Source organism: Pocillopora verrucosa, chromosome 14 (assembly GCF_036669915.1).
Source record: "Pocillopora verrucosa isolate sample1 chromosome 14, ASM3666991v2, whole genome shotgun sequence".
In the NCBI taxonomy this organism is placed as follows: domain Eukaryota; kingdom Metazoa; phylum Cnidaria; class Anthozoa; order Scleractinia; family Pocilloporidae; genus Pocillopora; species Pocillopora verrucosa.
The window spans coordinates 9,139,886-9,154,808 of NC_089325.1; the positions used below are offsets into that span (position 1 = coordinate 9,139,886).

The 14,923-nt window shown below is 38.9% G+C and overlaps 1 protein-coding gene across 1 annotated transcript; it reads right to left on the bottom strand.

Moving 5' to 3' along the window:
• Window positions 1-25: 25 nt before the first annotated feature.
• Window positions 26-14,881, bottom strand: LOC131777712 (CUB domain-containing protein 2-like). Its single transcript, XM_066161913.1, has 7 exons — window positions 14,739-14,881; window positions 13,809-13,838; window positions 13,221-13,607; window positions 12,440-12,814; window positions 4,040-4,513; window positions 1,868-1,969; window positions 26-1,371 (listed from the first exon to the last, which is right to left on the bottom strand). Exons 1-7 carry the CDS (start codon window positions 14,773-14,775, stop codon window positions 1,274-1,276), a joined length of 1,503 nt encoding a protein of 500 aa, XP_066018010.1. The 5' UTR covers window positions 14,776-14,881; the 3' UTR covers window positions 26-1,273.
• Between the last annotated feature and the right edge of the window lie 42 nt (window positions 14,882-14,923).

Sequence of the window (14,923 nt, forward strand, 5' to 3'; positions counted from 1 at the left end):
ACAAGAAATTAATCGGTCTAGCCTGAGAGCACGCCGAATAAATGATATGCTCAAATTAGTTTTTCTAGCATTAAATAATGCTGCACCTAGTTATATTTCTGATCTTTTAACCGAGCGCTAAACCAGCATTAGTTTACGAGGCAAACGCAGTCTAGTTATCCCACGTGTAAATACAAAAAATTATGGTCTTCATTCATTTCGATATAATGCCAGCAAACCATGGAACTTATTGCCGGATAATGTCCGTGTGTCTACTTATTTTGCTGCATTCAAAATTGCACTAAAAACTGTTCAACTGGATAATGTATGCTGTTCTTTTTGAGACCAATGTTAAATTCTGAAATTAACTGTACATACATGCATATTTTTATCTATATTTACTTTTTACCTTATTTAATTTTTATGTATTCATCTATTTATTTCACCTTTCTTTGGAGATATCAGCAATTTTGCTATCAAAAAATTCGAAGTTTAATAAAGTCTTTGTATTGTCTTCGACACTTTTTTTTACTAAGGAGCGATTCGTGTAGGGAATACTAACAATGATCACCCTCTAAAACTTAATTATGCCCTCCACAGACCACAGCTTAGCACACACCGACACAAACTGCCTGTTGCGTCCAAAATTCCTCGAAATGCACAGTCTTTCAAGTACATCACAATAGCTCTGTCTCAGTATGACTTAACAAACATTCGGTCACTACCGACAACAACAAATACTATACTCTTAGATGACTGAGCCCTTACTAAAGGAAAATACCTTTAACAGCCAACAAGAACTCATAGTAACACCGACAAAACTACGGAAAGCGCGGGAAAACGCGGACGACCGAATTGTGATTGGTTTAAGTTTTTCAGCTGATTGGACTGGTGGAGACTGTGGCGCGACTTTTCTGGACTCAGAATCACAGCCCAAAGTGAAGTATAATAGATAAAATCTCGAATTACTTTCGACACTGAATTGAAAATTGCTCTAATTAGTTTTAGTTATATGTGAATAGGGTTTCCTTTGTTTCCACACTCTTTGTCAAGGGTCTGGGTAGAGTCTAACTACGGGCAGATAGACACGAACTTCTCTATTCTATTCCTCAGGCCAATTCTCCTAAATCTCTGCAAAACTTGGGCGGTCATTGAGGAAAAAAAATGATTAGACCACTCCCCGAATGAGACTTTTAAGTGCCTTAATACACACAATATAAAACAAAAAAATCCAAATAGATATAAACTGGTTTAAGATCCGGACTGGCAGGAAGTAGACAAGTTCAAATCATGCTCAGGCTTCAGGTGCAGATACTTTGTTATTTTCCTTTGTGCATTTTTCCATTTCATTGCCTTCATCATTCGGAGATGTACTTCTCCTGTTCTTTATAACTGTTGAGAACAAACAATATTTCAAATTGAGATGGTATTAAGTGCCTCGGGATGTTGCATTCTTTAATTTATTTTGATGTCGAGAGCAGGTTCCTAATTGTAATGATTGACTCCTGAAACGCTCCCATGAGGACAAAAGAAATAGAAATTTTTATTCTAAAATAATTATGAGCACCACACATGGCACCAGGAAAAACATTTCTTAAGATCCGACCAGATTACGACCTCTGAAACTCCCAAGAGTCTCTGAGATCCCCAGAAGAAAGTCTACCAGTCAAATTGAGAATTAGTAGAATCCTTAATGTAGCTCGCTATTTCTCTCCACTAATACTTTTAGCACACTTCAAATATATTCAGGAATTGGACTCGCCATATCCTCTAATCTCATAATAAGAGATCTTAAAGTTATGGTCTCCTACCAAGCACAGGACGAACTGGGAGGTAATTATTGCACCAGACCCACTTTCCCGTAAGGACAGGAAGCGATCGAACTCACCAATGAAAAGACAATATACTGGTATGAAGACGAGTAGAAGAAAGACCACACAACCCAATCCTATTCCTATGGCGGCCGCTGTCGATAAGGATCCCTCTGGCGCTACAATTTAAAATGAAAATTGGAAAGTCTTTAAGAACCGCTTAAATTAGTGATAACATATGATGATCATTGATTGAAAAATATAATAAGGTGGAATAATATCACTCAATAATTTCGTTAATTATGTAATCCGTCAACACTCAGAGACCGAAACTAATTCATTGCTTAATTGAGGGTAAAATTCAACCCCCACCCCATGGAGTTCTCGCACCATTAAAAGAAGATCTGATTGTCAGCCTGTGATGGGTTCACAAGATTTAGTGTGTTTTGAGGGTTAAGGCACTTTTGGCGAAAAGCAAGGTTTGTTACTACGAAATAACACAGCTCTCAACTTGCTTTGCATATTCATCAATACGATCTCTGCAGATCTAAAGATATCTGGAAACCCGGAAACGTTTAGGAATTACATCTCATCTGCGAGTAAAGGATAAAAAAGCTAATCTCCGAAAACATGAATTCTAATTATTCGTCCGTCTTTACATCTGAGGATAATGCAACGTCGTGGATCTCAAACTGTCAACTATCCAATGTAATGTAAACGAAATTAACTAACTTCTTACGAAACTAAACTCGCACAAGTCCCACGAGCCTGATTCTTTCACCGCGTGTGCTGAAGGATGCGCCGTCGAGTTAGCGACCTCTCTTCGCTCATCAGCCCCCTCGATACTAGCCAGGTGCCGGTGGCGTGTAAAATAGCCGATATTGTTCCCGTCCACAAGAAGGGTAAAAAAGACTGCAGAGAGCCTCGGAACTTTCGGCAGATCTCGCTTACCTTGATTGTGTGCAATTTGGATTTCTTGAAACGAAGTCCACTTAAACGCAATTACTATCTTGATTTAACGACTGGGCGACATTCAGAAACAGATCGAAACCAACAGACTTTTTTTTTTCGAAGCATTCGATTCTCTACACTACGAACGATTACTGCTTAAGCTAAAGTGGTATGAGATTGATGGACCCCTTTTGTTTTAGTTCAGAAATTTCGTAACTAACCGCCTGAAACAAGTCGTGGTGCGTTGCACTTATTCTTCATGGTTTCTTGTGTAATCTGATGTTGTCTATGGCACAATCCTGGGTCCTTTTCTTTTTTTTAATATATTTTTATAACATAAACTCAAACATCTCGTCCAAGATGAAGTTGCTCACCAACGACACAAAGATACATCGAGGACTTTCAAACATAAAAAAAGAAACGCAGGAGCTACAGTCCGACACCGACCAGCTAGCAGCATGGACTGAGAAATGAAGTCGGCTCTTCAATCTCGACAAATGCGAGGTAATGCGAATAACGCATGAGGGTTGTCCAATACACCCAAACCGCTACGATTCGTCGAAGGCAGTTTGCGAATCGTTCTACGGAGGTCGATTCGCGGTTAATGCGTCTTGTTATACCGGAACCATCTCTCATTAGATGGAAACGCATACCGGAAGTCAACTGTCATGGGTTGTTGAAAATGTTGTCGAATCGACTCAATTCGACTCGAATCGAGCGACTCGTATACTAGAAGTCGATTTGTAAGACACTTAGAAATATTCCGCAAGTAATTACCTAGAGTCGATGAAAGTGTTGTCGTATCGACTCGATTTGACTCGAATCGAACGACTCGTCTCAGTTGATGTCAACCCGTCATACCGGAAGTCGATTTGCAAGACACTTAGAAAATATTCCGCAAGTAAATACGAAGGGGGGATGGAGATGTTGTCAAATCGTAGACGAATCGTAGCCGTTTCACGTCTCAAGTACACGGAAGGTTCATGTTGTCATTTTCTTTTTTCTACTACTCATTATCACACTTTGCTCACGCCCCTTTACTTCCGGTATGTTAACGCACAATTCGACTTCCGGTATACGATAGTTTTAAAAAATGGACCGGCCTAAGCCCCTTTTGACTTAGTCTCTTGGCTTTTTTGATGAATATTTTACTGTGTATAGATTAAAAGATGAATAGATATTTATCATTTTCTTTTAAGGTCAAACGTCATAAGGCAAACCTCTGTTTCATTCTTTTCAAGATGTATTTTATTTTGATTTTGTTTCGTATCCTAAATAAAACATGTTGGGGTACCTACCACTGGCAGCCGTAGAAGGTGATGTTGTTGTTGAAGGTAATGTTGTTGTTGAAGGTAATGTTGTTGTTGAAGGTAATGTTGTTGTTGAAGGTAATGTTGTTGTTGTGAGAGACAGCACTGAATATTCTGCTTCAAAACCACGAGCAACTGTTTGTCCGGGATGGAACATCACAAACATTTGGCTTCCATTCGAGAAATGAGGCTTATTCCAAGACGACCCCTGGCAAAATCGTCCCAGCGAAGGCGAACTTGTTGACCCACCATCATAAAGCTCCACATAAGAACAAGAGTCCGAACAAGGATTGGCTGAACACTCACTTAAGACAAAGTCAGTAAACGTAAAGTTTACAATTTTGTCAGCTGGCGCGGTAATGTTCCAGGTACAATTTCTGGACGCAGTGTAGTTACTCTTTGGGTAGTTTGTGCTGCTTATTTTTCCGCCGCCTGAGAGAGGAATTGCCTCCTTCGGACAAACTGTAAAAAGTATAGACGTCTGTTTAAATGTAGCAGGATAATTAACAAGTACTGAGTCACCTAAGAGGCAAATATCAACCACTAGCCACCGACACTGAGGTGAATAGTTGTTTAAGTATATTCTAAAACACTGAGATAATATAGTACAAAAAGATGATTTCAACACATTTATTCCTCCAATTATTACAACATTTTCGAGCGCAAAACCCGCGTACTTTGTTCGAAGGTGAATAGCAAAGAATATTTAGCAGCGGCAAAGTACATGTGCAATGTAGAAGTTGTTGGAGTGGCTGATCTGAAATGCGAAGATGTTCAAGATCTGACCGTTCCTCTAGAGCATATGCCACCAAATACGCTAAACTTTTGGTTGGGCAAGTTCGTTTAATTTGTGAACTGGCCAAGCAAAATGGAGAGCATTATCCGCCCAATTTGCTTTATTTGTTTATTTGTGCGATTAACCGTCATTTAAGTGAGACGGGAGGAAAGGATGCATTAAACGTTCTCAACAAAGTTGACAAGAGGCAAATAAAGTGTAACGTCTTTTGAATGCCTAGTATGGACGGCGAAAAATTAAATAGGGTTCTAAATTGTATCATTTTATTGTAACAGGTTCGCGTCGTTTCGTAAAGTTTTAGACGTAGAGATGAAGGATGCAACGAAGTTTGGAATAGCCCAAAAGTGCAAAATGGACACCCGCGAAGAAACAACTTAGGACGAAGAGGCGATATTGTGGGGAAAAGGCCTTCTTGGAGGATTTTCAGCTGAGTCACTGATGTATGAGTCATTCATTTTTATAACGGAAAAATTTTTGGTCTTCGAGCTGACGAACACAGGTTACCTAGGCTCTGCAATATTTTTGTTAAAGAAAATAACATTATTTTCGATGAAAGTCTGTTTAAGACGTTTCATGGTGGCCTGAAAGATTTGAAGAAGAAGCCTCGTTTTATAAAGCATAAGTGCCATGAGGTTGGTCATCAGTATGATCGATGTTTGACTGCACTGCATTCAGATTATATCAGTAAGGTGCAAGATTTCGCTGCTAGTCTTCAAAGTTTTCATTTTCGGCCGCATAGAAACGGCAAGTTTCAGTATGAAAGAAGCGCGTAGGTTTACGCAGTTTAAATGAGATATTGCCGCCAAAGAAATTATGCTCCAAAGCAAACTTGCCTCAGGTATTAGACTGCTCCAGCACAATGGTGAAGAAAAGTTAGCAAGACAACGACCTGGGTATAATGAACGCAGTTTTTTCTTATTAAAAACCAAGCGAAAAGCAGTTAGATAACGTTAGCAATATTTTAGGGGCAATCATTGCTTTTATAGAAACTGAGAATGAGCGCAGTAGTGTTAAGGATGAATTGCCAAAACCTATGGAACACACAGGGGATAATAGCAAGAATGTTCTTTCCGAAGATATTTTCGCGTTTGATACCACATTTGACTTATCAGATGATGTATTAGCCAATACTCCAGTGCCAGAGAATACTCTAACAAGTAATATCAATAACTTTTGTGCCAATTCAGTATTTAACAACTGCACTGTCGACTTTTGCCACGAGAAAAGTAATATTTGCAGGTATGTAAACGTTTGGATTGTATAGTGACAATAGAGAGATGAAATTCTAAATGCAGTTTATTAACGAACACAAACATTCTTTACTTAAAACGAAAGGAAAATACAAATTATGCAGTGTATTTAAGAGGCTGTCTCTCTTATTTCCACCCGGTCAATTTTGCGTCAAAAATAATTTTGCCTGAAACTCTGTTAACAGAAAGACTTTACCTAGGAAAGAACTAAATTAGATTTGGTTTGATTCGAAATAATTTTCTGACTGCATTACGGGCCATAATTATTTCCCAGTCCGTAGGGAACGTCGCAACGTCTCGAAAATTGAAAAATAGGCATATTTTGTAACGTTGTAAGATATTTGATTCGCATAGTTAAGCCACAGAATTTATATCAGATTGTTTAAAAACCTTTCTAGTTTGCCAAGAAAGTTAGAATTTGCCCTCTCAACAAATTTGAAAAGGCGAATTTTAGCATATTCTGACCACTAGAAATCGCCATCGGCCGATGGCCGTAAATAACCTTGATTTAGACGCTAAGTTTTGGGATTTGGGACCTGGTTGACGATTCAATCCTACACAGCCGTTAAGTTTAGACCTTTATAGGCAAAAATATGCAAAAACCCTTGTACGTTTTCGATTTTTCAAAAGTTATGACCGTTTGAATCAGCACATGTACGAGCATTCGCGATTTTTTCGCCTACACCAAAATCGAACCACTGGAGCAGATTTCGTCATAAATACAGCTTACCCGCTTTGCAGCCCGGCTTCATGGCTCACTTCAGAATTTTTCTAATAACCAAATTGGTGAAATCCATGATAACTTCAACAAATAGCTAGGTATTGCCTTCGAAAAGTAGGCGGCATCCATCGTGATTCGTGGTATCAAATCAAATGCCGGAATTGGCCACATTTCGCGGTGAATCACCCATTTAACATCGCTGCAGAGCTGAATTTTTTCCAAAATCAGAATATAAACTCTCCATGTCTGGAAGCTGAGGGAGAAATGAAGGTTTTAGGCTTCTGAAGTGAAGAAATAATCGCTTAAATTTAGATCCAGTTCGATGTTATACTGTTCTCACAAAGGTCCGCACAAAAGAGAAGACCGCTGATAGCTTGTGCCGTACGTTGTGCCATATGGTTTTGTTTTGTATCCCAAAGTAATATTTGGGCAGAAAAATTTTGGATGAAAAGAATAAATGCTTTTACCTGGAGTTTGATATCATATAATTAATAAATCAATTTCAAATATCCTGAGCTTGCTTCTCTCGGTTCCGCGTCGATTGTGTCCACAGAACAGCAACCTGTCAATAGCCGGAGAAATCGGCTACCAACGTGTTAAAAACTTGACACATGCTTCGTATGAACAGATGTTATAAGTGTTGCTTTTGGTAAATTTTCAATCGATTTCATCAAAAAATTTCACTGACTACTAGATATTATAATATATTACACTATAACAACGCCGTCAGAACTTGATATCGGAAGTAAAGGTAGTTTGTATCTGTAGAGCATATTCTACACTTTCAGCCATCGTATAAGACTTTGTTTACATAAGTCTACTGAGAAACACACTGACAATCACTAATCACGTCCGACAGTTTGTCTATGAGGATCTGTTTTTTGTCTCTCAATTTTACAGGGATCTCAAAATCACTACAGATGGCTCTCAAGAAAACCACATTGAATTTCTGAAGTGTGTTATTGTGGTAACGTTCACAGAGGTCCTACGTATCGTAGCAGATTGGATGTGAGACTTTGATCTCTTTGTTAACTTTGTCTACCAGATCTTATCTCTCGGAATTTTCCTGGACGCATTGGATATCTTCCTCCTCATCCAGTGATATCCCGATCTCACCCTGATCTTTTCGCCGCATTGCTGCTAGCCGGGAGAAAAAGCTCTGAACTTGGTTCTTTGTCAGCTACTGTTCTCTAGTGAACAAACGTGCATTTGATTCATTTTTCGCATTTCGCATGTCCACTGCAACTTGGGCGGGGTCGGCCTTTCGCCCAGTTCTTTCTCCAAGTGTAAACCGTGCCGTTGGGTATTCTTTTACCTTCTCTGAAAATCTAACGCTGCCCCTTGGTTTGCTTACGGCCCATCCTGTTCGTAAAGACGAGTGGGGCGAAGTATCCACGGGAGAAGTGAGTGGTGTACTAGAATCTAACGAACAGCTCGAACACTCGATACCAGCGGTATCTATCATAATAATAATAATAATAATAAGGACTTTATTTATAGAGGGGGACACGTAACAGCTGAAAAGCTGACAAACCTGTGGCCCTCTAACTAGATTATACAGCATTACAAAATAATACTAATAAATAGATAAATATACAAATAATTACAAAATTCTATGATAGAAATAGCAGGATATATTAAAAATATTCAGAAAGATAAAATTAATTTATAAAAAATTAAAATTAGATAATGTGCTATTGCTTAATATTGTTTCAAAGTTGTCCAGGTTTCTATATGAGCTTATAAAATACTTTTTCACAGCTGTTTTGAATAGTTTTATACTAGGCTTATTTTTGATATTATGGGGAAGGCTGTTCCATAACTTAACTGCGTCAACACTGAATGCCTTGCCACCATCGTTATTTCTTAGGTATTTGGGACACACTAAATTTAAATTGCCATGTCTAGTAGACCTATTGTGTACAGAACTGTTCGTCTTGAGCAAGTCTCTGATGTAAATCGGAACATCGCCTTTAAGGCTCTTAAAAATCATTGTACACTTATTTAGTTTGATTTCATCAAAAAAAGGCAACCAGCCTAGTTTACTAAAGTTTATAACACTTCTAGAATAAGAGTCAACTCCAAGAATTACTCGGGCAGCCCTTTTCTGTAACCTTAGGAGACAGTGGAGTTCTTTAGCGTCGCAGATATTCCAAACCATGCTCCCATACATAAGGACGGGTTTAATCAAGGCGTTATAGTATAAGAGTCTTTCTTTTATTGGAAGGTACCTCTTTATCTTCTTCAATAAACCATCGACGAGAACTTAAGGGCCCAGCCCCTTTTGATTGCATCATACTGGCTTTAACCTGCTGACTGTATGCTTTCCAACGTCCAGGTGCAGCTCCAGCTGCGGAAAGGTTTCGACCACTTCAACACATCCAAACACAGAGCATTCAAACAATGGCGTTGTACTCTCTGTTTCCTTGCTGCCCTTTGAAAGACGCTTGACCACACGCTTTTCAGGAGGATCATAAAACCCTTGAGATTCTATGGTTTGAAGGGACGTTTGACCTTGGTGCTGATATAAATTACGTCATATGGAATGTACTTCCCTTTACCGATGCCATAACATTTCCAAACTCTCAGACCGATATCTCCATATTCGAATCGAAGTTGTGGAAGCTACTAAAATGCTCAATCTTATTTATACAGAGAGTGTTCTTTGATTCGTCTACTATTCTTACTGCAGCTGTTGTTCCCTTCTCTGGATGTTTCATCAATGCGTATCCTCTGTCCAATGAAAGCTTTAACAACCTCGCTGAAGACTCGCTACAGACTGAAGCCTCTCTGGTTTCGAAAAAGCACTTGCATGCCATACTGCACTTGCAGGCCTTCCAAAAAAAATAAAGGGTTAGCGGGTTTACCCGCAATGATTAATGCGGACCTCTGTTATGCGCGATAGTGCAATCGTCCGGTTTTAATTTTAAAAACGCAAAACTTCGACACATAGACTTACAAGTGGAGTTCTATGACTGATTCTTGAAGAGAATGCAGCTGCAATCCAAAGTTTCAACGGGACATTAAGCGCGAAACATGGCTTTAGTTTTCGAGTTTAGTTCGCAACAACGAGTCAAAGAAGAGTATCGACAGATGCCGACCGCTTAATTTTGGAGGTATTTGCTGGAGTTATCATAAAGTCCAGTTCACCAGTTTGGGAAGCGAGGAATATCTGAAATTTCACATAAACCCATGATTTCTCCGGCTATTGACAGGTTGCTGTTCTGTGGACACAATCGACGCGGAACCGAGAGAAGCAAGCTCAGGATATTTGAAATTGATTTATTAATTATATGATATCAAACTCCAGGTAAAAGCATTTATTCTTTTCATCCAAAATTTTTCTGCCCAAATATTACTTTGGGATACAAAACAAAACCATATGGCACAACGTACGGCACAAGCTATCAGCGGTCTTCTCTTTTGTGCGGACCTTTGTGAGAACAGTATAACATCGAACTGGATCTAAATTTAAGCGATTATTTCTTCACTTCAGAAGCCTAAAACCTTCATTTCTCCCTCAGCTTCCAGACATGGAGAGTTTATATTCTGATTTTGGAAAAAATTCAGCTCTGCAGCGACGTTAAATGGGTGATTCACCGCGAAATGTGGCCAATTCCGGCATTTGATTTGATACCACGAATCACGATGGATGCCGCCTACTTTTCGAAGGCAATACCTAGCTATTTGTTGAAGTTATCATGGATTTCACCAATTTGGTTATTAGAAAAATTCTGAAGTGAGCCATGAAGCCGGGCTGCAAAGCGGGTAAGCTGTATTTATGACGAAATCTGCTCCAGTGGTTCGATTTTGGTGTAGGCGAAAAAATCGCGAATGCTCGTACATGTGCTGATTCAAACGGTCATAACTTTTGAAAAATCGAAAACGTACAAGGGTTTTTGCATATTTTTGCCTATAAAGGTCTAAACTTAACGGCTGTGTAGGATTGAATCGTCAACCAGGTCCCAAATCCCAAAACTTAGCGTCTAAATCAAGGTTATTTACGGCCATCGGCCGATGGCGATTTCTAGTGGTCAGAATATGCTAAAATTCGCCTTTTCAAATTTGTTGAGAGGGCAAATTCTAACTTTCTTGGCAAACTAGAAAGGTTTTTAAACAATCTGATATAAATTCTGTGGCTTAACTATGCGAATCAAATATCTTACAACGTTACAAAATATGCCTATTTTTCAATTTTCGAGACGTTGCGACGTTCCCTACGGACTGGGAAATAATTATGGCCCGTAATGCAGTCAGAAAATTATTTCGAATCAAACCAAATCTAATTTAGTTCTTTCCTAGGTAAAGTCTTTCTGTTAACAGAGTTTCAGGCAAAATTATTTTTGACGCAAAATTGACCGGGTGGAAATAAGAGAGACAGCCTCTTAATATCTAAGGGCGAATCCTTGCGCAGGTAATAAAGTCGTAAAATCTTAAAACTCATCTACTGGCCGTGTAGCGTTGACCACATGTCGATTACAAGAGAAATGACGACAAATAAAGTACAAAAGGTCAATTATAAGGGTAAAATGTGAGCGCGTATGATCGGAAGTCGATTCTGTATCATGAACTAAGAAAAGACTGGATTACTCGCCGAAACAACCTTACTTCGCCATCTCAGCCCCTCCACAAGACAGGACAGTTTACAAAACGCATGGTTTTCTTCGACGATAAGTTTTCTCGTGACGTTAGCTTTTTCGAATTCAGTTGGTTTCTAATATTCCTCTGTTTGCTCAAATATGGATTTCCGACTTAACACGACAGATCTTACGACAAAATATCGACGTGGTTACGGGACGTAACTGGTTACGCATTCTTGTCATTTTTGTGTTACTAAATGTAGCCTGTCACGTACAGTAAACTTCACAGAAACCACAACAGCATTACTTCATATGTTGCCTTATATGAATCTCTTACACAATCAACTACCTTGCAAGCATTTGCAAGGATTCTAGTTGCCACGCTCTAGACACAAAAACCGCCATTTTCAATTAGAAAAAAATTATACTGGCTTTATCTTTACGAAAATCACACTAGTACCGAAGTCAAAAGTTAATTAAACGCACGCGAAAATCCAGCTCCCATTGAATATTTGAATATACCTCATTCTCCATTATTTATTGGTGGTCATAGAAGGAAAAAAGCGTTTATGTGCTTACGTCATTCCTGAACATAGATTATTATATAAGACCTAAGCCTGCTTACATTAACGTATCAGAGAAATTTTCATCACCAATTGATAACAGATATAACCTCCACTCCAATGAGCTAAGCCACTTATCTTTACTTGTACCGGCGAATTTATCGCGCAAAAACCATCTTCCCTCAGTGAACTCTTAGATCTTGCGACGTTGTTTTCACTACTCACGTGGAGGACTGTGCTTCAACAGCTTGTAAGTTGCCCCAGATCCATCGCAATCCATTCTTTCATTGTCAGACACAAACACCACCCTCGAGCTTCGCTATTTCGCTTTGTTTGACTAACTAGAACGCTTGGAATAGGCCAGAATAGTCATGGATCAACTAAGCGCCTCATCACTATTTGTATGGGTAAGTTTATTACATAAAACATCTTCTCTCAGTGAACTCTTAGATTTTACGATGTTGTTTTCACTACTTACTTGGAGGACTGTAGTTCAAAAGCTTGTACGTTGCCCCAAATCCGTCATAATCCATGTTTTTATCATTGGACACAAACACCACCCTCAAGCTTTCGTGCAGTGAATAAAACTTTACAGGAATTTTCCTTGGTGTACCACATAGTTTTCCAGGCGGCGCTTGATCACTGAAGCTGTTCTGAACTTCCATATAATCACACGAGCAAGCAGTGCCATTACAACGTTCAAAATTATAGTCTGGTATTTTGAGCTCAACACGGTATCCTTGTTTCCCTGAAATATTCCAGCTACATGTCTGGTTGAATGGATAGTTTCTTGGATTAAAGGGAGAGGTCAAAGAACCTGATGTTTCATCGAGGATTGTATCTGTAGGGCACACTGAAAAGAGTAACAAGGACCGTTAGCTTTAGGGAAATGCATCCTCCTGCTGTAAAAAATTAATTTATTCAACAAAATCTTGATGAAGCTTCTTACTCTCCGAAAACTGTTTTAGTTTTGATTTTTCCGCGGAATGATTTCCAATACTGCCTACAGCTCATTTTCCGTATGTTAACGGTTTTATGCTTTAATAAATATAACGATTGTGAAACATAGCAGCTTGCGTTCGAGTAAAAGACTTGATTTCATTCAATTTTTTTTCTACAGACTTTAGCTGATTGTTTACTTAATTACATGTATCTGCATGATATATTCCACAAAACTCTCGTTCAGCTCGATAGGGGTGCGTGCTCTGTATATTTCTGTACTTCCAGTTAATAAACTACCATAGAAGAAAAGCTCTTACGTGAATCTCCATCTATCGCCTCAAAGGTTGCATTGAACCCTTTGTTTACAGGGCCGGTGCTTGATTCAAATCTCACTTGAATGAAATTTCCCTCGGAGTACAGAGGAGAGGGAAGCTTTTGACCACAGATCTCCAAGTCGTTAGGTTTTCCTGCATGAGAGGCAACGTTTGTGATAAAGACTCGGGCACTATCTGCTGCCGCTCCAGCACAGTCATCGTTTTCACCTGTCACCAAGGTAAAGTTCAAGAAGGACAGTTTGATGATTTTCCCACTGGGCACAGTGATATTCCAGGTACAAATATTGTTTGCGTTATAGTTGTTGGGAAAATTGGGGCTGGAAATGTGACCACTTGAGGCATCGATGGATTCTCCAGAAGAGATGCAGGCTGAAAAAGAAAGTATCTCTCAGTAACTCTTTTGGTTTCTTGTTACATAAAAAGAGTTCACTAATGTAGAATTGAAAGTTAGTTTAACACTAGCATAGTTGTTACCATTACCTTAGTAAAAATGAGATATGCTGTCGACTTAAACGCAAAACAAAGCTGTAAATTGAAATGCAGACATTTATGACGAATGTTAATACTTACGACCACTTGTCACTCGAGTCAAGGAGGCAGCTGCAGCAAATACAAAGAAAGAACATGTGAAAATGTTATTGACTGAGACAGGAAGGTTTTTTTTTCTGTATATGACAAGCGAGAGATTATGAAGTATAACAGTTCATTAAATAAAAACCAATGACGTATCAAGTGAGCTTTCACGCGAAAAAATGTTATCTTTGCACGTGAAAACTTTTCATCTGAGATGACTGTAACAAATTTTAATTTTAAGAAAAAACATCAAAGTTAAATGATTTGATATTTCATTTGTGTTTATGTAATAAATATGTAAACACTCAAAGAAAAATTTCGTATCTCCGCGCGGTCACGTAATATCCTCTACTTATTATCGCTTGGTAGCAAGTCAACCTCGGAAAAAATTGAAGTGCTTTAAAAGGAAGCAATATTGACGAACTACTGTTCACCTAGTGTAATGTGAGAGCTTTATTCTAGTTTCGAAAACAATAATTGCGTGACTACGCGGCGAGGCTTCCGCTGTACTCAAAGCTAGTGCATTTAAAAAACATCAGTCTCATTTTGAATTGTTTCGATAAAGAAGAAAACAAAATGAAAAAAAGAGACTACGTCCATGTGAAGAGATCATGATGTAGTCGCGAAAGAGCGAGAACGGGTAAAATCGACTTAGGCGACATTAAAAAACAAACTTCCTCATAATAGAATGGCAGGTGTCTGTCTGTTCGGTGATTAAAGGCAAGGGGTAGAAACTAGGTTATGTATTTGATAGCTGGATGCAGGGAAGAATTTAAGTTGACCAGTCTGTAAAAAAACCGCGGACAAACCACAAGAAGGAAGCTAAACAATCAGTACCACGTCTACAGACGCGATCTTCATCCTTCACATATGCAGCATAACGAACTGAAGATCACAGATCTAGCCCTGTGTGATTTGTACGCTCACCTGCTAAACTGAAAGCTAGCATCCAAGATAGAGCCATAATTTCAGGCAACTCACTTCCACTTCACCGGTGTTTGCTGTTTGGGTTCGTAGCGAAGTACGAAGTCAAAACGCTAAATACGTCATACGCAAACGGGACTCTTCTTGTCACCGTGGAATCACAATTCCTTTGATATAAAGCGTAATGC